This window comes from Bubalus kerabau, chromosome 1, assembly GCF_029407905.1.
Source record: "Bubalus kerabau isolate K-KA32 ecotype Philippines breed swamp buffalo chromosome 1, PCC_UOA_SB_1v2, whole genome shotgun sequence".
NCBI classification, from domain to species: domain Eukaryota; kingdom Metazoa; phylum Chordata; class Mammalia; order Artiodactyla; family Bovidae; genus Bubalus; species Bubalus kerabau.
The window spans coordinates 184,191,127-184,211,808 of NC_073624.1; the positions used below are offsets into that span (position 1 = coordinate 184,191,127).

The 20,682-nt window shown below is 51.3% G+C and overlaps 1 protein-coding gene across 1 annotated transcript in view; it reads left to right on the forward strand.

The window, feature by feature from the left end:
• Positions 1-15,689, forward strand: part of LDLR (low density lipoprotein receptor) — a 33,144-nt gene extending 17,455 nt beyond the window's left edge. The window contains exons 5-18 of the mRNA XM_055545069.1: positions 245-367; positions 2,144-2,266; positions 3,813-3,932; positions 4,567-4,692; positions 4,972-5,143; positions 5,244-5,471; positions 7,429-7,547; positions 7,828-7,967; positions 8,372-8,513; positions 8,628-8,780; positions 9,263-9,382; positions 11,736-11,813; positions 13,116-13,273; positions 13,930-15,689. Coding sequence (XP_055401044.1) covers positions 245-367; positions 2,144-2,266; positions 3,813-3,932; positions 4,567-4,692; positions 4,972-5,143; positions 5,244-5,471; positions 7,429-7,547; positions 7,828-7,967; positions 8,372-8,513; positions 8,628-8,780; positions 9,263-9,382; positions 11,736-11,813; positions 13,116-13,273; positions 13,930-13,965 — 1,838 coding nt within the window. The 3' untranslated portion in view covers positions 13,966-15,689. The remainder of the gene's footprint in view (positions 1-244; positions 368-2,143; positions 2,267-3,812; positions 3,933-4,566; positions 4,693-4,971; positions 5,144-5,243; positions 5,472-7,428; positions 7,548-7,827; positions 7,968-8,371; positions 8,514-8,627; positions 8,781-9,262; positions 9,383-11,735; positions 11,814-13,115; positions 13,274-13,929) is intronic.
• Positions 15,690-20,682: the final 4,993 nt, after the last annotated feature.

The window sequence follows — 20,682 nt, forward strand, 5'->3', positions numbered from 1 at the left end:
TATTTACCTCTGCCAGGTCTTAGCTGTGGCATGAGGGATTTAGCTTCCTGACCGGGGATCGAACCTGGGCCCCCTGTATTGGGAGCACAGAGTCTTAGCCACCAGGGAGTTCCCCGATCTGCCAACTTTTTAATGAATTTCCTGCATGCAAGGACAGACTGGAGAGAAATCTATGAAAATGTAATGGTTGTGTTAGGGTGCCTTCCCTTTCCTAATTCTCCACACTTGGCTCTTTCTTTCCCAGCTGTGGCCACGTGCCGGCCTGATGAATTCCAGTGCTCGGATGGGACCTGCATCCATGGTAGCCGGCAGTGCAACAGGGAGCCTGACTGTAAGGATCTGAGTGACGAGCTGGGCTGCGTCAACGGTGAGCCCCACCCCTCCAGGATCCCCGGCTGTGGCGAGATGTGGGGGCAGGAGCACAGTGCCTCCCAGACAAGGGAGGAGCCTCCTGTGTGTCCTCAAGCAAGTTACTTGAGCTCTCTGAGCCTCACTTTCTCTAATCTGCAAAATGAAAACACCCACTTCAGGACTGTGAGATTTAATGAGGTTGGAGTGTACATAGCTCATGAACCTGAGCTCACAGGGTTACGTGGACAGTACAATTCCACTTTGCTGAGTTTATAGTGTAGCAGTTCCGCTCGTGGGAAACTTGTATCTGTGCACTGGGAGATAGGCTCTAGAATGAGCAGAGTAGCACTGTCCTAACAGCAAAGCAGTAGAAGCAACCTGAATGTTCATCGGCAGTAGAAGTAGTTTATATATATATATATATATATATATATATATATGCCATGTTGCACGGCATGTGGGATCTTAGTTCCCTGACCAGGGATCAAACCCACGTACCTTGCATTGGAAGCTCAGAGCCTTAACCACTGAATCACCAAGGAAGTCCCAGCAGTACAATTAATGTAAAAAAATTTTTTTTTAAATTGTGGTGAAATAGAGGCTTCCCTGGTGGCTCAGATGGTAAAGAATCTGCCTGTAGTGCAGGAGATGTGGGTTTGATCCCTGGATCGGGAGGATCCCTTGGAAAAGAGAATGGCAACCCACTCCAGTATTCTTACCTGGAGAATTTGGTGGGCTACAGTCCATGGGGTCTGGAAGAGTTGGACAGGACTGAGTGGCTAACACAACTCTGTCCCCATTATACACTCGCTATTCTCCTTCCTCGAGCCCCTGGTACCCACCATTCTACTGTCTCTACAAATTCCACTCCTCTAGTATTTGACCTTATGTAACTGGAATCACAAATTTGTGTGACGGGTTGATTTCACTAAGCATCGTTTCCTCAACGTGCATCCATGTTATAGAAAGTGTCAGAAATTCCTTCCTTTTTAAGGCAAAATAATATTCTGCTGTATGGATGGACCACATTTTGTTTATCCAGTCACCCGTGGATGAACACGTGGGTTGCTTCCACGCCTTGGTTGTTGTGAATTGCGCTGCTGTGAATAGGGCTGCCTGCAAATAATTTTAAACGGCAGTGTCATCAGAGTGGAATATCATGCAGCTGAGAAAAAAGAGGCTACAGCCCCCGTCTGCAGCCCAGGCGAACTTCATAACCTTGGGGTTGCAAGCAAGAAGGCAATTGCAGGAATTTAACTGGATACAGTTATTAAGACTCAAAAGCAAGCAAAATTCAACAGTAGATTGTTCATTCATACATGTTTGATAGAACTATTAATGAAAAAATAAAGAAGTGGTAATCAAAATTCAAGATTCTCATTACCTCTGGGGGTAGTAGAATGGGATGGCTTAGACCACTATAATAGTTTATGTCGGGGCTGGAGAGTAGGAATTTTCAGCTCTGCAGGCCATAGTCTCAATTACATCTGCTTGACTCTGCTGTTCTAGCATGAAGTCTGCCATTGACAGTATGTAAACCAATGGGCAGCGCTGGGTGCTAATAAAACTTTTATTTAAACAAACAGGCATCAGGCCAGAGTTTACCAGCCCCTGCTATTGGTGATATTCTAATTCTTAAGCTGAGTGGAGGCTTCATTATGATCAGTAACTGTTCTGTTTTACCACCAAATACATTTGTATCTATTCTTGCATAAATAATCATATTCATAAGAAGCACTAAGCCACCTCCTGTCACCTGGAAGCCCCTGACCCTCCTCTGTGGTTCTCATAGTGACTCTTTGTGAGGGGCCCAACAAGTTCAAGTGCCAAAGCGGTGAGTGCATCTCCCTGGACAAAGTGTGCAACTCCGTCAGGGACTGCCGGGACTGGTCGGACGAGCCCCTCAAGGACTGTGGTGAGCCCTGGGGTGTGGGCAGCTGGTGGTGTTGAGGGTGGGGTCCACCACATTGAGACGTGGGTGCTGTGGTGCTGTGAGGGGCCAGCCCTGCCCAAGCCCACAAGTGCTGTGACTCTGGGGCTAGACAGATGTTAGTGGGGAGCCTGGGGAAAAGTGGATTGGCTTCTAAGCCTCAGTTTTCCCATCTGTAAGATGGGGCAGTAACTTCCCAGACATCCTAGGGCCGCTGGGGATCAGGTGTTGCAAGTATTTTCAGCAGCACTTTGACCCATGATTTGGACTTTCCAGTCCGTAGGGTCTCTGTCGCAGCTCTTCTACTTGGCCTTTGTAGCAGGAGAGCACCCACCCAAGCCCATACACGTGCATTTGAATGCTTAGGGCCATGCTCCAATATTCTATTATGGATACAGACACTCAAATTTCATAGAACTTTTGAAATATTTTGCTTTTGATTCTTATTTTCTTCTCAACTATTTTAAAATGTAAAAACCATTCTTAGCTGTCAAAGAGCAGGTTGGGGGCTGGCTTTGGCCCACACTTGGTATAGAGGGTAAGAGCATGGATTATGGAGCCCAGTGCCCTAGGTTTGCGTCAAGCTGTGTGATCTTAAACAAACTGTTTAACCTGGCCATGCCTTGATTTCCCCAGCTATAAGTCTCATGCCTTTAAGGTCATAGGGAGGATTTTGTGTGTGTTAGTCACTCAGTCCTGTCCGACTCTTTGCAACCCCATGGACGAGCTCCTCTGTGCATGGGATTCTCTAGGCAAGAATACTGTAGTGGGTTGCCATTTCCTGTAGGGAGGATTAAGTGAGTTAATACATGTAACTGTAGTAAGTGGTATGTGGCTTTTTTTTTTATAATTAAAATTTTTTTAATTATGGTTAAAAAACCCCACAAGATTTATGGATTTACCGTTTTTAGGTGTTCATGTTTTAAGTACAGTCGCAGTGCGTAACCATGACCACCATCCATCTCCAGAACTATTTCATCTTGCAGAACCGAGTCTCTGTCTCCACCGAACACTAACTCCCCCTCCCCCAACCTCTGCACCCACCCTCCTACCTTCTGTCTCTATAAATATGATCCCATTAGGGGCCTCATGTGGAATAGTATTTGTCCTTCCGTACCTGGCTTATAATTCACTCACTATTACACCCTCATAGGGCTTCCCTAGTGGCTCAGCTTGCCATTGCAGGAGACTCAGGTTCCATCCCTGGGTTGGGAAGATCCCCTGGAGGAGGAAATGGCAACCTACCCCAGTATTCTTGCCTGGGAAATCCCATGGACAGAGGGGCCTGGTGGGCTACAGTCTATGGGGTTGCAAAGAGTGGGACAAGAATTAGCGACTAAACATCGACAACATCCTTGTGGTTCATTCATGGTGTCACGCATAACAGTGGCTCTAAGACCTCTTAGGAATCATGGCAACTTCACCAGCAGTCATCATGTTGGTTATGATGAGGTAGAAATTGTGCAGGATGTTGGGCGAGAGGTGGCTGGAGGCCAGAGTGTGACCGGTGCCCCTCCTGCATCTGGCACAGGAACCAACGAGTGTCTGGACAACAAGGGCGGCTGCTCTCACATCTGCAATGACCTCAAGATCGGCTACGAGTGCCTGTGTCCCGAAGGCTTCCAGCTAGTGGGCAAGCACAGATGTGAAGGTAATTCCCAAGCCCCCGGCCCTTTCCTTGGAAGAAGAGGGGATCAAAGCCTCAGCCTCAATTTTCCCATCTGTTAAGTGGGTGCAAGTACCATTTCCTCCTCACAGGGCTGGTAGGAGGCCAGGTGCTTGAACCAGCTGTTGCCAGCTTGGCCCTTGGGGAGCACTTGCTTTTGGCCTTTGGGGATTAATAATTAAGAAAGAAATCTCAGTTGATGCAACTTCGCCCAGTTGACTGTGCCCTAAAGTGAATGGTGAGGTTGGGGTTAGAGATCATGCTTGGCCATTTTCAAGATTTTGGTGATCAGGGACTTCCAGTGGCTCAGACCTCATGCTCCCAAAGCAGGGGGCCTGGGTTCGATCCCTGGTCAAGGAACTAGATCCCACATGCTGCAATTAAGAGTTTATATGCTACAGTTAAAGATTCCACGTGCTGCAACTAAGACCTGGTGCAGCCAAATCAATAAATTAAAAAAAAAAAATTGGTCAGAGCATCCTGTCCTGGAGGGTTTCCCGAGAGGGGATGGGTTGTCCGCCATTTGCCACAGGGAGGCATGGCTGTTGGTCAGAGCCCATGGTTCCATCTGCGCCCTGCTGGAAAGATGCTCCAGTTCTCTCTGTGTCCCAACTCTCAGATATCGATGAGTGTCAGAACCCTGACACCTGCAGCCAGCTCTGCGTGAACCTAGAGGGCAGCTACAAATGCGAGTGCGAAGAGGGCTTCCGGCTGGAGCCCCTCACCAAGGCCTGCAAGGCTGTGGGTAAGTGCAGGGAGGTGGCAGGAGGGGGAGGCCATATGGTGGGACTTTCATCATCCTGTGGACAGAGGAGCATGGCAGTCTACAGCCCATGGGGTCAAAAAGAGGACTAAATCAACTTAGCATGCAATGAAACAAATAGACATCACTGAGTTTCTTTTACCTGAAGTTTAGGTTAGAACTGCAGTGATTCTTAGAAGCACCTAAATCCGGGGATCCCATGTTTCTGGAGGTTGGGGTCCCTTCCACTCCGCTGAACCGCCCCCCTTCCCGGCTCCCCAGGCACCATCGCCTACCTCTTCTTCACCAACCGCCACGAAGTCAGGAAGATGACTCTGGACCGAAGCGAGTACACCAGCCTTATCCCCAACCTTAAGAACGTGGTCGCCCTGGACACAGAGGTGGCCAGTAACAGGATCTACTGGTCTGACCTGTCCCAGAGGAAGATCTACAGGTGAGCCTGCCCGCCTCCCAGCCGCACGCAGCCCCAGTCCCTGAGTGGACGGAGGGCACCCGGAGCTGACACTCTCCTCTTCCTTCTCCTCTCCCCTCAGTGCCCAGATCGACGGAGCCCCCGGCTTCTCCTCCTACGACACCGTCATTGGCGAGGATCTCCAGGCCCCCGACGGGCTGGCGGTGGATTGGATCCACAGCAACATCTACTGGACCGACTCCATCCTAGGCACCGTCTCCGTGGCTGACACCAAAGGCGTGAAGAGGAAGACGCTCTTCCAGGAGGAAGGCTCCAAGCCACGGGCCATTGTGGTGGATCCCGTCCATGGGTATGTATTCCTAGGGCTGGGGTTCACAAATGGATTAGAGCTCCAGATGGGGGGAGGTTTGGGCTTAGGTAGACCAGATGACCAGACCAGACCAGATTAGCTTTTTGTTTGTTTGTGGCTTTTTTTTGGGGGGGGGGCACAGGTTTTTCTTTATGTCTTTATTTATTTTCGGATGTCCGGCTCTTCATTGTTTTGCACAGGCTTTCTCTAGTTGTGGGGCACAGGCTTCTCACTGTGGTGGTTTCTCTTGTTTTGAAGCACAGGCCGTGTGGGCTTCAGTAGTTGAGGTTCCTGGGCTCTAGAGCTCAGGCTCAGTAGTTGTGGCACAAGGGTTTAGTTAACTCCGAAGCATGTGGGGTCTTCCCACGTCCCCTGCACTCTCAGTGGGAGGGGGGTCCGTCATGGTAGGAATTTTATCATCTGAACTTTGCACAGAATGGGGGATGTTTGCTACATCCCCAAGACCTCTCCCAAATGAACACACAGCCCAGTTAGCATGAAAACAAGAGAGACAATGTCGTTAAGAAATACTGAACACTTAAAAAAAACAAAAAAAACAAAAAAAGCCCCGTACACACTTCAGGCCAGCATTAGCCAAACAACAATTTTTGCAAACGAAGTGAAGGTCGCCACCCTGTGGCACGCCCCCTGCAGGTGGGACCAGGCTGACTCAGCAGCTCCAGTGCCCACAGGGACCCCTGTGAAAGCATGGTCTCGTCCCAAGTACCATGCCCTGCAGAGGACACCTGCTCCAGCACATGACATGTGTGTCTGGGAGGGTCTCTGGGGCTGGGAATTTCACAGCCCCAGGATGGGCAGCCTGTTCTGGCTGCAGTCATTGGTGGAGAGGGAGCAATGGGCCTCAGAGAGAAAAGGTTGGCGAAGCCACACTTGGCTGTGCTAGCACGGTGTCCACGGCTCAGATTGGAGGGACCCTAGGATGAAAGTGGGCCCAGCAGGCCTTCATCCAAGACTAATGCCCTCATTTGGTGGAGGGCCATCGGTCTATCCAGATGCCAGGAGAGAGAGACCCTCCCAGACACACACTCCACTTAGACTTGTATCACTTGCTCTGCCCTTATATTTCTCCCCCTAAACAGCAGGGACCACCACCTGACTCTTCCATTTGGTCTATGAGTTTCCTTTCCTTTGGCCTGATGGGCCGTGATTTATTTAAACTGCTCTCCAGCACATGGAAATTTAAGTTTTTCTCCCCTGCCTCATACAAAGTAGCCAGAATAGCTTTGAATGTCTTTGAACATGAGTCCTTGCAATTTATCTGCAGGATAACATACACTTAACCTGGTGGTCCAGTGTTGATACTCTGTGCTCCCAACGAAAGGGGCATGGGTTCAATCCCTAATCGGAGAACTTAGATCCCACATGCTGCACAGCCTTAAAAAAAATAATAAGAATAAATAAATAAATTTGTACTTTACCAAAACAAATTTATAAAAGCCCTCAGGCTCAGAAAGCAGTGTTCAGAGAGCGGATTCCAGTGCCCCAGTCCCAACACTGGAATGAAAACCTCCCTTTGTTCTCCAAGGTCTCTGAATCTTGCCAGGTCTCACCAGGTTGCAGGCCCTGGAACCGGCAAGGTTGGTGGGGTTTAGTCCCTAAGTCGAGTCTGACAAGCTCCTGACAGTCCATGGAATTCTCCAGGCAAGAATACTGGAGTGGGTTGCCATTTCCTTCTCCAGGGGATCTTCCCCACCCATGGATCAAACCCAGGTCTCCTGCACTGCAGGCAGATTCTTTACCAACTGAGCCACCAGGGAGCAGCAAGGTTAAGTTAGGGGACCAGAAAGAACCCATCCAGGGCCTCCCCCAGTAGGGACTGTAGGGGCGGGGCGGGGGGTTCCTGGCCTGGCTGATGCCAGGGAGAGAGCAGCTCTTCCGGTGGTCACAACTTCCCTCTCTGATGTCCCCCTGTCTGTCCTTCCCGCTGCCTCCCCAGCTTCATGTATTGGACTGACTGGGGCACCCCTGCCGAGATCAAGAAGGGGGGCCTCAACGGCGTGGACGTTTACTCGCTGGTGACCGAGGACATCCAGTGGCCCAATGGCATCACTCTAGGTACACTGGGGGGACAGTAGTCCTTGGTGTCAGGCAGGGTCTGGAGGAGAGATGACCAGGGGGCTCCGTGAGAGTGTCGAACTGGAAACTCACCTCCCCTCTCCCCACACCACACCTGCATGCGGTTCGGGTGGGAGGCGGATGTGGATCTGAATGTCTTTCCCAGGCGCTGGGTCCGGTTGGGTGGGGGGTTGGTTCCCTCCTGAGAAGAGCAGGATACCCAAGCCCCACGGCCCGGGCATTGCCTGTGACCTTTCCTTGCCCCCACTGTGGGTTCTAGATCTTTCTGGCGGCCGCCTCTACTGGGTCGACTCCAAACTGCACTCCATCTCCAGCATCGATGTCAATGGGGGGAACCGGAAGACCGTGCTGGAGGACAAGAAGAAGCTGGCACACCCCTTCTCCTTGGCCATCTTTGAGGTGGGGGCTGGGGGCACGCAATCACTCTTTTTTTTTTTTTAATTAAGACATTTTTAAAGAAAAAAGGCTCTGGGAGAGAGATGGCCAGGCGGCTCTGTGAGTTTATAACCTAAAACTCAGTTCTCTTCCCCCGACACACCTGCATGCAGTTCAGGCTTGCAAGTCAGGGCAGGAGCTGGGGGGAGCCGATGGTTTTCCCCGGTGCTGGGTCCTCGGGGTGGGGCCCTTCCTCCTTCGGGGAGCAGAATGCCCAAGTCCTAAAGCCCCCGACATCGCCTATGACCTCTCCTCGCTCCCTCACCCTGCCAGGCGCACCCCTGTGGACCCATTTGGAGGGGTGTGGAACCAGTGGTCGTGTCCCCTATGGCTGATGGGGATATGTCATATTCCTTATGCCCCTGTAGGATAAAGTATTTTGGACGGATGTTATCAACGAAGCCATTTTTAGTGCCAACCGCCTCACAGGCTCAGACATCAGTCTGATGGCAGAAAACCTGTTATCGCCGGAGGACATTGTCCTTTTCCACAACCTCACGCAGCCGAGAGGTAAAGATGGGGTGGCCTCTCCCACTACCTCCACTTCTCTGCCTGTGCTCTGGAATGTTCCAGAATTTTTCTGACCTCATTCTCATCCTGCCTCCCTGCCTTTTCCCGCCGCAGGGGTGAACTGGTGTGAGAGGACTGCCCTCCGCAATGGTGGCTGCCAGTACCTGTGTCTGCCGGCCCCACAGATCAACCCCCGCTCACCCAAGTTCACCTGTGCCTGCCCCGACGGCATGCTGCTGGCCAAGGACATGAGAAGCTGCCTCACAGGTGGGGATCGGCCTTCTGCCACCCTTGAGGGTCGGCCCTGCAGCCTTTCTTTGCTCATCTGTCAAATGGGAGAGCAAGGCCCCTGGAGGCTGTTGTTAGGCTTTTCTCAAGGCTGGGTACATCAGCACTGACTAGCAGGGAGACGGACTCAGGTCCAGTTCTCTCTTTCCCAGCCCTCTTTGGCGGGAAGGCCCTGATTTTAGCTGCAGACATTAAGGGAGAATGCAGCCCCTTTTTCGGTCTCTGCATCCTCAGAGAAAGTCCCTACTGGGGGCAGTGTGTCTGCGGCACTTACGAATCTCCCTTTTGAAAGACAACGTGTAATATAATAACATAGACACTAGTGGGTTTGTATTTTCACTGCATTTGTCTTCAGTTTTTTCTGTGGCCCATGGTACTTGCTTCCTACCTGTTTTCAGCAGCAGCACAACTCTCATTGGCTCTCAGGCCACAGGACACTCAGGAAATGTTTATTCTTTCAGAGTCTGAATCTGCAGTGACCACCCGAGGACCCTCCACGGTCAGCTCGACAGCTGTGGGGCCGAAGCACACGGCCAGCCCTGAGCTCACCACAGCCGAGTCGGTGACAATGTCCCAACAAGGTAAAGCCTGAGGCCACCTACACCCCGCTCCCTGCACCAGTTCATTGATAACCAGCATCTCTGTGAAGAGACAGAGTGGATTTAGTCTTAGTTCTTTGGCTGACTGTCTCTGGCATGGCTTGTGCCTGTCTGAAGCCTCAGTTTCCCTACCTGGAGCTAATAACAGTGCCTGCCCACCTCCCTGGAAAAGTGGGGATCACATGAGCGTGGGAAGAACCTGAAGTTTAAGGTGTCTGCCCAGCAAGGCCAGGACTAGTGTGAGGCAGGTCAGGTACTCCCTGGCGTAGCGCTTAAAGGGATCACCAGAAAATCAAGGACTCAGATAATATTTTAATGCAATTTTTTTTTCAGTTTTTAGGTTTTCTTTTACACTTTAAAAATAAATTTATTTCTAATGCATTATTATTTTTAAATCAAATAATCAAATTGTGGCCTGTGGGGACAGTCCTGATAAATAAAGTTTGCTTGGTCCCAATGAGGCAGGTTTTGCAAAGTGTATCATCAGATCCTGTTTTCCTAAAAATTTTGCTCTTTTGTTCTTCATGAGATATTGGCATTAATTTTTGTTTTCTTTTCTTTTTCTTTTTTTTCTTGGCCATGCCACGTGGCTTGTGAGATCTTGGTTCCCCAACCAAGGATTGAACCCAGACCCTCAGCAATGAGGGTGGAATCCTAACCACTGGACCATCAGCCAGGGAGTTTCCATTGGCATTAATTTTGATATTTTAAAAAATGCATTATAATGTTACTGGTTTACTGAGTTTGGGGGGGAATCCCTTTAAATTTTGTGACTGAGGCGAGTCCCCAGTTCCCTTCTTAGCCTGCCTTCAAGGTCTTACTCTACCACCTCCCCAGCTTGATTGATTGGAAACCCGCTGTTCACTGATTTGTCCAGCAGAGGGCGCCCGACCCTGTTTTTGAGCAGTCCGGAAACAGCACAGGCTTTTCTGGCCAGGAAAACCAAAAAAAAGCACAATAGCAAGTTTCAGACATTTTTTTTTTCCCTTTCAAAGTAACTGAATCCTTTGTTCCACCATAAAGGGGATACAACAGGAACTGTATAGTAGAGAGAGGCCCAGAACCGTTTTCGATTGAAGTGCCACTGCTTGAAATACCATTTCACGGATGGGCCCATCTGGGGCTTCTTGAATTTGGCAAAGGAGCTCTTTTAAAAGAAAAATTTCTCAAGGACACTGCTGCTACTGCCCTAAATTATTTTTGTGGTGAGGGTTCTTAAATAAGCGCAAATGTAAAACTGGGTACAAACTCTGTCCAAAGCATGTATGACAGCTGGTAGATACGGATTTGAATATAACTGGTGATGGTCATTACTGCTCACTGGCTTATCGTGTGGCTCGGACGTGACTTGTGTGGTCTTCGTAGTGCATTGGCCTGTTTGGAGGCCTTTATATTTTCACTCACACGGGCCCTCACGTTGTCTGGCCCAGGTGCACACATGTGATTATATAACGATGTCACCTCCAATATCTTTTTTTGTTTGTTAGTTTTTTTTTGATGTGGACCATTTTTTTTTAAGTCTTTATTGAATTTCTTACAATATTGTTTCTGTTTCATGTTTTGGTTTTTTGGTGGTGAGGCATGTGGGATCTTAGCTTCCCAACCAAGGATCAAACCCATACTCCCTGCATTGGAAGATGAAGTCCTATCCACTGGCCCACCAGGGAAGTCCCTTCCCCAAATATTTATTAGCTGGGGCCAGCTGGCACAGGACTATGGGTCTTTGGTGCGATCCAACCCAAGCACTGAAATTGCTGAGAATTATGGGGACAGAAGGTGACCCCTGCCCTCATCCACAATAGGCTCCTTGTCATCAAATGCAGGGGCTTCCCGGGTGGCTCATCTGCCGAGGCAGGAGATGTGAGTTCAATCCCTAATCAGGAAGATCTGGAGAAGGACATGGTAATCCACTCCAGTATTTTTGCCTGGGAAATCCCATGGGCAGAGGAGCCTGGGGGACACGACTTAGCAACTGGACAACAACAACAACATCAATGCAAGAAGCAGGTTGAAAAATTCCATCAGTGACCTCTCCAGCCCTGGGAATGTATCCACAAGTTTTGGTCTCAGAGGCCGGCATCCGCCTTCTCTATTGCCTCATAACACGAGCCTACAGGACCCTCTTAAATTCGGGCCATACTCCCAGTTGCCCACAAGCGAGGCCTGGACAGAAGCCAGTCTGCACTGTTCAAGCCTGGGAGATACTCCAACTTCCTTTGGACGTTTGAAGACACTGGGAAGTGTCGGGTGTTCTCTGCATGTTGACATCATATACCTGTGTTTCCCACCCTTTCGTGGTGCATCTGGGCCTCACTTTCTCCCTTGTCTCCCGCAGGCCTGGGCAACGTTGCCGGCCGAGCGGACACGGAGAGGCCCGGGAGCGTGGGTGCCCTATACATCGTCCTCCCCATCGGTAAGCCTGTGGCCGGTCCTCCCCTGGCTCCTTGCTTCCTTCAAAATGACTTCAGCTCCCAGCAAGCTGTTCTGGTCCACCTTCCCTCCAGTAATCAGCTGGCCCCATTGTGTGTCCTGTTTATCACTGAGCAACCCCCTTCCTAGCTTCATTCACTAAACAAGTATAGTTGAGCGACTACTGTATACCAAGGCCATTTCTGAGCACTGGGGACAGAGCCCAGAGAGAAACAAACATCCGCCCCCTTGGAGCTGAGAGCAGAGTGGGACATCTGAGATGTCACAGGGGAGAAAGGGGAACTGGGCCAGGGTTCCCACTGTGATTGATGGGCACTTTCATCAACACCCAAAGGATGGGAAGGCACCAGCAGGGGTACCTCCCGATGAGTTGTTCTGTTTCAGGGCGCAGTTTGGAGATTTCTACTTTCCTGTCCTCACCTGTCAATCATGACTTGGTTTGCATCATACCCACTTTCCTTTTTGAAAAAAAAAAATCCTTTCATGGTGTCCTTTCACAGAGACCAGAGATCTAAGTCCCCACCAGTTGTCCAGCTGTGGGTTGATACACTTGCCCAGGGAGGCCCTCACCTCCCTTGGGGCTGCCCCAGGGTGATGCCCACCTGGCATCTTCCCACCCTCTGGGTACCAGCCAGGATCTTTTCAGGAAACGGCACCCCAAGACCCACCATCAACGATGCAAAGAGGGATCCCACGTTATCCACATTCATGCAGAAGCAGAGTGTGCCATGGTGGCCCCGAATGTTGAGAACAATCCCATTTGTGAAACGAAGTAACCGATGTGTGACTAATACACAAGAAACATGGAAAACTGACAATAGTCTTCTTGTCATGAAATGCAGAAGCAGGTTGAAAAATTCCACCAGTGACCTCCCCGGTCACTGGGAATGTGTCCTAAATCTTTGATCTCAAGAGACGGGCAGCCTCTGACCCAGTGCCTCATAATGCAAGCCTGCTATATACCCAACAATAGGTTTGGGGGGGCGAGGCAGTCACAGTGGTCTTCAAGCTAGAGATTTCTTATACTCACTGATGGATTTTTTTTTTTAAACACTGGGCAAGTATTGTCTTTTTTTTATGTTTTGTGGGGCATTTGGGAAGATCTTAGTTCACCTACTAGGGTTGGAACCCACTTCCCCTGCAGTGGGTCTTAACTGCTGGACCACCAGAGAAGTCCCAAGTATTAGGAAGATTGGAAAAATACAAATAATAAATTGGGAACAAAAACATTTCCCCGTGAAAGGGCCTGGCGTCTGAAGGCGGCACCCCTCCCCTCTCCCCGCAGCACTGCTCATCCTCCTGGCCTTCGGAACCTTCCTCCTCTGGAAGAATTGGCGGCTGAAGAGCATCAACAGCATCAACTTCGACAACCCCGTGTACCAGAAGACCACGGAGGACGAGGTCCACATCTGCCGCAGCCAGGACGGCTACACCTACCCCTCGGTGAGCCGCCCCGCTGGGGACCTCGCCGGCACCCGGCTGTCTGTCTGAGAGTTCCTCATGCCTCCTAAAGGCCAGGCCCTCCTCGAGAGAGGACGATCTCACGGAGTGGCGGGTGGGGGGTGGGGGCGCGGCAGGGCCAGAGGATAATCCAAGGGAACATAGGTCCAAGGGTGAAAGCCGGAAGGGGGACTGAGTTTTTTTGTGGGAGGTCTGGAAAGGAGGGGAGGCGACTTCAGATAAGGTGGCCCGGAAGGCTTTCTTGAGTAGGGAGTGTACGGAGTGCATCAGGCACCACCTGTGCAAACGCCTGTGGCTGAACCCTGCCTGTGGTGCGAGGGGCGCAGAGTGGGAGGGGAAGGGGCAGATGGAGCAGGACGCTGTGGGCCTATGGGAGCACCGTTGCTGGGAGTGAGATGGGCTCCACGGAGCCACTTGATCAGACTCGGGTGCTCACGGGCGCCCCTGGTGGTTGTGTGAGGAATAGGCCTGGGCCAAGTCCCAGAGCCCCGAGACGAGGGTGGAGGCCTTTGTGCGGGTCCAGCGGTAATGAGGGGGGTGGCCTGGGGGACCAGGAGAGAGTCAGGCGTGGGTGGCCTGTGGCCATGTTTACTGCATGTTGGACTGATCGTTTCCGGCGTTTACTGCTTTGTTGACAGAGACAGATGGTCAGCTTGGAGGATGACGTGGCGTGAGCTGCTGCCTTGAGTCCTCTCCCTCCCCCGAACCTGCTGCCAGTCACTCAAAGGCAGCAAGAACACTTTCACCCCTGACCCTTGACCTGCTCCCAACCCTTCCTGAGACTTCTGCACCAAAAGCGCTGTTGGGGACTGCCGCCCAGGCACTGTCTGCCCGTCTGCCAGAGCTTTGTTTTATATATTTATTTTTCTGGGAGGCAGAACAGGCTTCAGACGGTGCCCTGGGGCGGCAGTTGGATTGCTTTTTTTTCTTCCTTTCTTTACACGTGAAGGAGAAAGCCAGAACAGCTTGGGAATCTGTCCTCTCCGGGAATCTCTGAGCTGCTCTCCTTCTAGACACACTCCTCCCCAGAGGGAATGACGGAGGGACACGGAGCCGGAAAGCTAGTGGCTTTGAATGCACGAGAGCAGGTGCTACCCACAGGGTCCCAGGTGGCTGCTGTTGCCACCCACCCTCTAGCCCAGGCCCCACACTCAGGACTGAACATGTTTACTTCTGCCAGGCAAGCCTGCGGGATGGCCAGAGTTGGTCTGCCACCCCCTGGTCAGGATCAAACTAGGGTTTTCCAAGCTGGGTTTGTCCTCCACTTAAGCCAGGAGGGGACCCTGGGTCCAACCTTCCAGGAGCGGCACCCGCTGAACCCTATTCATTCACCAAAACCCTGATTATCCCCAGAGAAAACAAATGCGAGCCACCAGTCGCCCTTAACGTACATGTATTAAGTGCCTGAGACCCCCTTACTTTGTGCGTGAAGATGAGCAGCTCCCACCTCTAACTGTATCCCTCTGTCCGGGAGTGGGTGTCTGGACCCCAGCCCCACCCCTTGCACTTTTCCAGTTCAGGGTCGTACACTGTGTAAAGTCGACATTCTATTATTATTTTGCACTACTTTCCGTTCTGGTTCCCTTCTGGCTGCAAAGAGTCCGGGTTGATGATTGGTACAGACCCGGCCCTTCTCCCAGACCCGGCCCCTCTCCCAGCACGTAGGGAGACGTGTGCGCGGTGGCTTGATCATGACTTCAAAGCCAAGATTACGACTAGACGATCTGCCTACTGTTTCCACTTCTAGGCAGAGGCCACTGAGCCATTCATATCCCCAACAAGCCCGTCATGGTTGGCTGGTGTCCATCTGAAACATGCATGGCAGGTCTGCCCTGTAAGATGTGCTCTGGGCTCGGGAATTTCATGGGATTCATTAAACAAGAATGCTTTCTGAAATTGCCACACATATCATATTTATGACCACTGGGGGCTGGGGGTTGGATGGGGAGCAGCCTCCCATGGAAACGTCTGAGTGGGTTGACTACTGTACAACCACAGAACACGGGCACCCCTGCCGCAGACTGTGAACACCTTTTCTCTTTCTGAAGCATGTAAATAACACCCCCACCACCGCCGTGCAGACAGTGGGGACTTTTTGTTATGTTTGCACTTTGTATATTTGTTGAAACATTTCTCACTTACGTGTATATATATAAAAGAAAGATCTATTTATTTTTGCAAATCCTGGTTGCTGCAAAGATGCCTCGTCTTTCTGTACAAAGCTTATTTGAGCGTGCCGTGCACAGCCCTCTTCAAGAGAATCAGGTTCTGTGTTGTATATATGGGTTGCTTTTTGAGGATGGGTGTCGCTTTTTAAACCACTGTATAGAATGTTTTTATAGCCTGAATGCCTTACTGTGATCGATTACATTTCTTAAATAAAGTATTTGACTAAACCGGAAGTGCTTTCTTCTGCCTTTCTCTGGCTCCTTCCATCTGTTGATGGACAAGACTACCCCCAGGGAGAAGGATCTGGAAAGGGAACATTTTCCTACAGCATCAACACAGGCTGCAGCCTCTAAGGGGATATTGTGCTCAGCTGGGGACCAGCTCTGCTGGGTGCTGAATTGAAGTTTTGCTAAATTTCCTGCTTATTCACTCATTCAACAAATATTGGGCACCCGTTGTGTGCCAGGTCATGTTCAAGGAGTGTGGAACACTGCCGTAAGTGTCTATGCCCTCAAGGAGATGACATTTTAGAAAAGGAAACAGATACAAAAAATTATTTTGAAAGATTATTCTAGAAGAATATTTAAAAAGATAATGAGACAGAACTGACTGGCAAGAGGCTCTTTTATATAAGGGGGTGGGGGGAGGTGTCAGGGAAGGATTCTCCTTAATTTTTTAATTTTAAGAATCTGCCTCCAATGCAGGTTCTGTCCCTGGGTTGGGAAGATCCCTTGGAGAAGGGAATGGCTACCCACTCTAGTGTGCTTGCCTGGAGAATGCTATGGACAGGAGCTTGAAGGGCTACAGTCCATGGGGTCACAAAGAGTTGGACACGACTGAGCGACTAACACTTTCACTTTTAAATTTTATACTGGAGTATAGCTGATTAACAATGTTGTGATAGTTTCAGGTGGACAGCAAAGGGGACTTAGCCACACATATATGTATCCATTCTCCCCCAAACTCCCCTCCCATCTAGGCTGTCACATAACATTGAACAGAGTTCCCTAAGCTATATGGTAGGTCCTTGTTGGTTATTCATCTTAAATATAGCAGTGTGTACATGTCCATTCCAAACTCTCTAACTATTCCTCCTCCCCATCCTTCTCCTTTAAAAAAAACCCTTTTTTCCTGAATTTAATTCTATTAAATTCATTGCTAAGATAGAAATAAATTGAGAGGTTTCACATCACAAATCTGGCTTCATCTTGATAACATTTGTCCAGAGCCATAGACATCGGAGTACGTGGACTGCACTCTCCTCAGTCCCCGGCACCCCTATTCTCTTGTGCATCCCAGCTTTACCTGAGTCTGACCTCAAGGGCATTTCAGACCCTTATCTTCGGGCGTGGCAGTCAAGCCACAGATAGTCCTGGCGTTTCAAGTGGGAAACAAGAATACGGCAGGTCATTGGATAGGAAAAAAAATACAAGGAACTAAGCATAAAAAACTAAATGGGACAAACCATAAGGAGATGCCACCTACATGCCATTTGTATGGCTGTAATTAAAAACAAAAAACAAAAGACTTCCCTGATGGTCCAGTGGTTAAGATCCTGTGGTTCCAAGGTAGGAGATGCAGTTCGATCCCTGATCAGGGAACTAAGATCCCACACACCTCGACTAAAGATCCTTCATGCCCCAACTAAGACCAGGCACAGCCAAAATTTAAAAAAATAAATAAAACTACCATGTGATCCAGCAATTGAAATCAGGGATTTTGATATTTGCACACTCGTGTTCATAGTATTATTCACAAGAGCCGAAAAGTGGAACAAACACAAGTGTCCATCTGTAGGTGAATGCATAAATAAAATGTATATATACACAGTGGAATATTATCCAGCCTGAAAAAGGAAGAAAGTTCTGAAACATGCTCTAAATGGATGAATCTCCAGGACATTGTCTAAAGGAAATCGGCCAGATCCAAAAAGATAACTACTGTATAATTCCACTTATATGAAGTCCCTTGTTCATTGCTCAGTCATGTCCAACTCTTTGCGACCCCATGGACTGCAGCACGCCAGGCTTCCTTGTCCTTCACTGTCTCCCAGAGTTTGCTCAAACCCATGTCCATTGAATCAGTGATGCCATCAAATCATCTCATCCTCTGTTGCCTGCCTCCTTCTCCTCTTGCCCTCAATCTTTCCCAGCATCAGGGTCTTTTCCAATGAGTCAGCTCTTCGCATCAAGACTGGAGCTCCAGCTTCAAGCAACAGTCCTTCCAATGAATACTCAGGGTTGATTTCATTTAGGATTGACTGGTTTGATTTTCTTGCTGTCCTTGAAGTTCCCAGTGCAGTCAAATTCCTAGAAACAGAAAGTAGGACAGAAAGTGGGTGCCTGGGGCTGGGGGAGGAGGAGGGGGAGTTTAATGGGTACAGGCTTTCAGTTTTGCAGGAGCAAAGAGCTGGATGGTGAGCAAGGTTGCACAACAAAGCGAATGTGCTGAATGCTGCTGAACTGCACACTTCAATGTGGTTAAGATGGTAAACTTCAGGGCTGCCTTGGTGGTCCAGAGGCTAAGACCCCGTGATCCCAACACAGGGAGCCTGGGTATCAGGCCTGGTCAGGGAACGAGATTCCACATGCTTCAACTAAAGATCCAGCTCAGCCAAATGGGACTTCCCTTGAGGGTCCAGTGATTAGGAACTCAGAGCTTTCACTACACCGGGCACAGGTGAATCCCTGTTCGGGGAACTAAGATCCCGCGTGCTGCACAGCACAGGCAAAAAAAAAAAAAAAAAAAGACCAAATGCGGGGACAATGAGGCATCCAGAAATAACAGCAGAAGGGGTGGCATTACTGGAGCCCAGGAATTGTGGGAGCTGGGAGGAGACCCGTCCATGGCACAGAGAGAGGAGATTCTAGCCTCTCCCCGCCTCCAGGCCCCGCCTCCCGCCAGCACCCCCCTCCAGCCAGCGCCTCTTTGTGCTGAGCCCAGTAGGACGTGGAAAACGGGGTTCCCTGCAGGACCCGGCCCAAGGGCAGAGGACCCGAAGTATGGAGGCAGTGGGTGGGAAAGGGTGCAGACTGGCTGGAGTTGGGTGACTTTGGACCCATCCGAGCCTCCGTTTCCCCACCTGCAAACGGGGCGATGCTAATCCCCGCCTCCCGGGCTCCGCGGGTGGCGGGTGTAGCGGTGGCGGAGGGAAGCGCCGGGAGCCGCCGGGACTGCGATCTTTTCTGTGTCCACAGGGTGGCACTTCCTTCCTTCCTTCCACCTTTTGTCTTGGGAAGGTTCCAAACTGCCTCTGGGGGCGAGAGCTGAGCGGACCGCACAGGAAGCGTCCGGGGCCTGCAGGCGGGCGCTCGATAATTGGTTGATTGACTGACTCCATGCTCAGCCGCGTGGCAAACCGGACAAATGAGCCTGAACAGTCCGGGCGCGCGCGGGAGGGGCCGGGCAGTGGCCGAGAGCGCTGAGAGGGGAAGGTGGGCAGGACTTGGAGAGGGGGTCTCCTGCAGCCTGGGAGAGACTGGAGGTGATGGAAGTTTCTGATCCCTGGCCTGGGCAGTTTTCTGTTAACGGAGGGAGTAGTAACCGAAATCCTTCCTCGGCGCCCCCAGCGTGCCAGTGAGTGTGACACAGACACACAGGACTAGAGTGTCAGGAAAAATAAGAGCAGACCCTTCTTGGGGATTAACTGTCTGCAGCCTCTCTGTGGCGGCCCAAGCAGGGGCCCAGAGCCCATTTGACAGATGGGAAAGGGGAGGCTGGGGTCACTGGGTTTGGGTCCCAAGCTCCTGGCGAGACCTGGATGCCCTGCCTTTTTATCCTTCAACAGCGGCAGCCTAAAGGGCGAGGCCGTGGTGGTGAACCTCTCTGGGCTCACAGGGGGTCCCCTGGGGAAAGGCGTGGTTGTCACTCAGGTAAGATGAGGGGCAGCTGGCTGGCTGCTTGGAGTTGGTCTGTGGGCTTCCCCAAAGGGGTGGGGAGCAGACTGGAGCTTGGGAGCTGCTGTCCCTGAGGACAGGGTGTGGGCAGGTGACTCGGAACTCCTGCCTCTCCAAGAGGCTCGACAGCTCCGACCAACACCAGCCGGGTAGTGGGAGGAATTTGCTCCCCAAAGCCTGACACCCCAATTGACATCCTCTGCTGCCTCCACCCCCAACCCCCAGCCCCCACAGGCATCTGAAACCACAGCTGCCTGTGGTGAGTCAGGCTGGAGCCTGCGGGGCTGAGCCCAGGTCCGTGGGAGGAAAGAGGGGAAGGCAGGGAGGGGGGAGAGCTGTCCGCATGCCGGCCCCTCCCCCATGGTGGGGGGCAGCGCCCCCCTTCCTCTAGGCAGTGAATTCCCTCAGTGATGAGGAGATGAGAGCGGCTGAGAGTTGGAATTTGAGCAAATACTGGTCATATCACCCACCCTATGGAGTGCAGTGGAATTGAGAGGCTGGGAACAGCCCCCAGGACTCCTGGGTCCTGTCCAGCCTCCCCTCCAGGCAGCTCAGGTTTCAGCTCTGACTCCTGCCCTCGGTGGAGGGGCTCCACCCTCCCCGGCACAGCTGCTCTGCTTACACCACAGCCTCCTCTCCCAAGCTGTGCCTATGATTGGGCGGAAGGCTGGGAGCTTGGGGGTTCAAAGCAAAACCACTCCCCTAGTTGGCTGGGCCTCTGCACCATGACCTGTGTCAAGAGGGCAGTGTCAGACTCTACTTTCCCAAGGCCCAACTCTGAGCTCCCCCACCCCACCCCCGGAATCTGAAAATCCTCCTCATGTCTCACTGTGGACTGCAGGCCTGGCTTGATCCAGCCCCATGGCCTCTCATTCTCTCCTTGCTGGCCTCTTTGCTGTCTCTGAACCTTTGTACTTGCTGTTCCCTCTGCCTGGGTCACTGTCTCCATACTTCTGTCCCCTGGGGGCTCAGGTCTGTCTGGGCTCAAATTACTCTTGCTCCCTGGGGCCTCCAATAGGCTCTGTCTTCATCAGCTGTGACGCTGTTCTGTCACTGAAGGGCACTGGGAACCAGCATATAGCACCTGATCATGGCCTCCACAGTAGCGTGGCTCCCTGGACTGGGGGGCCTGGCAGGTCACAGATGTCCACTGCACACTGCTGAGTCAGGTGGGGAGGCCACCAGGAGGTCCTGGGGCCTTCCTGGGGGTGGTCCAAGCACTGCTGTGTCTGTATTGATCCCCTGTGGTCAATCTTCCCAGCCTCTCCCCAGCCTCAGCCCACCAAGCTTGCCAGAGGTCCAGGTGAGAGGTTCGGCCTCTTGACT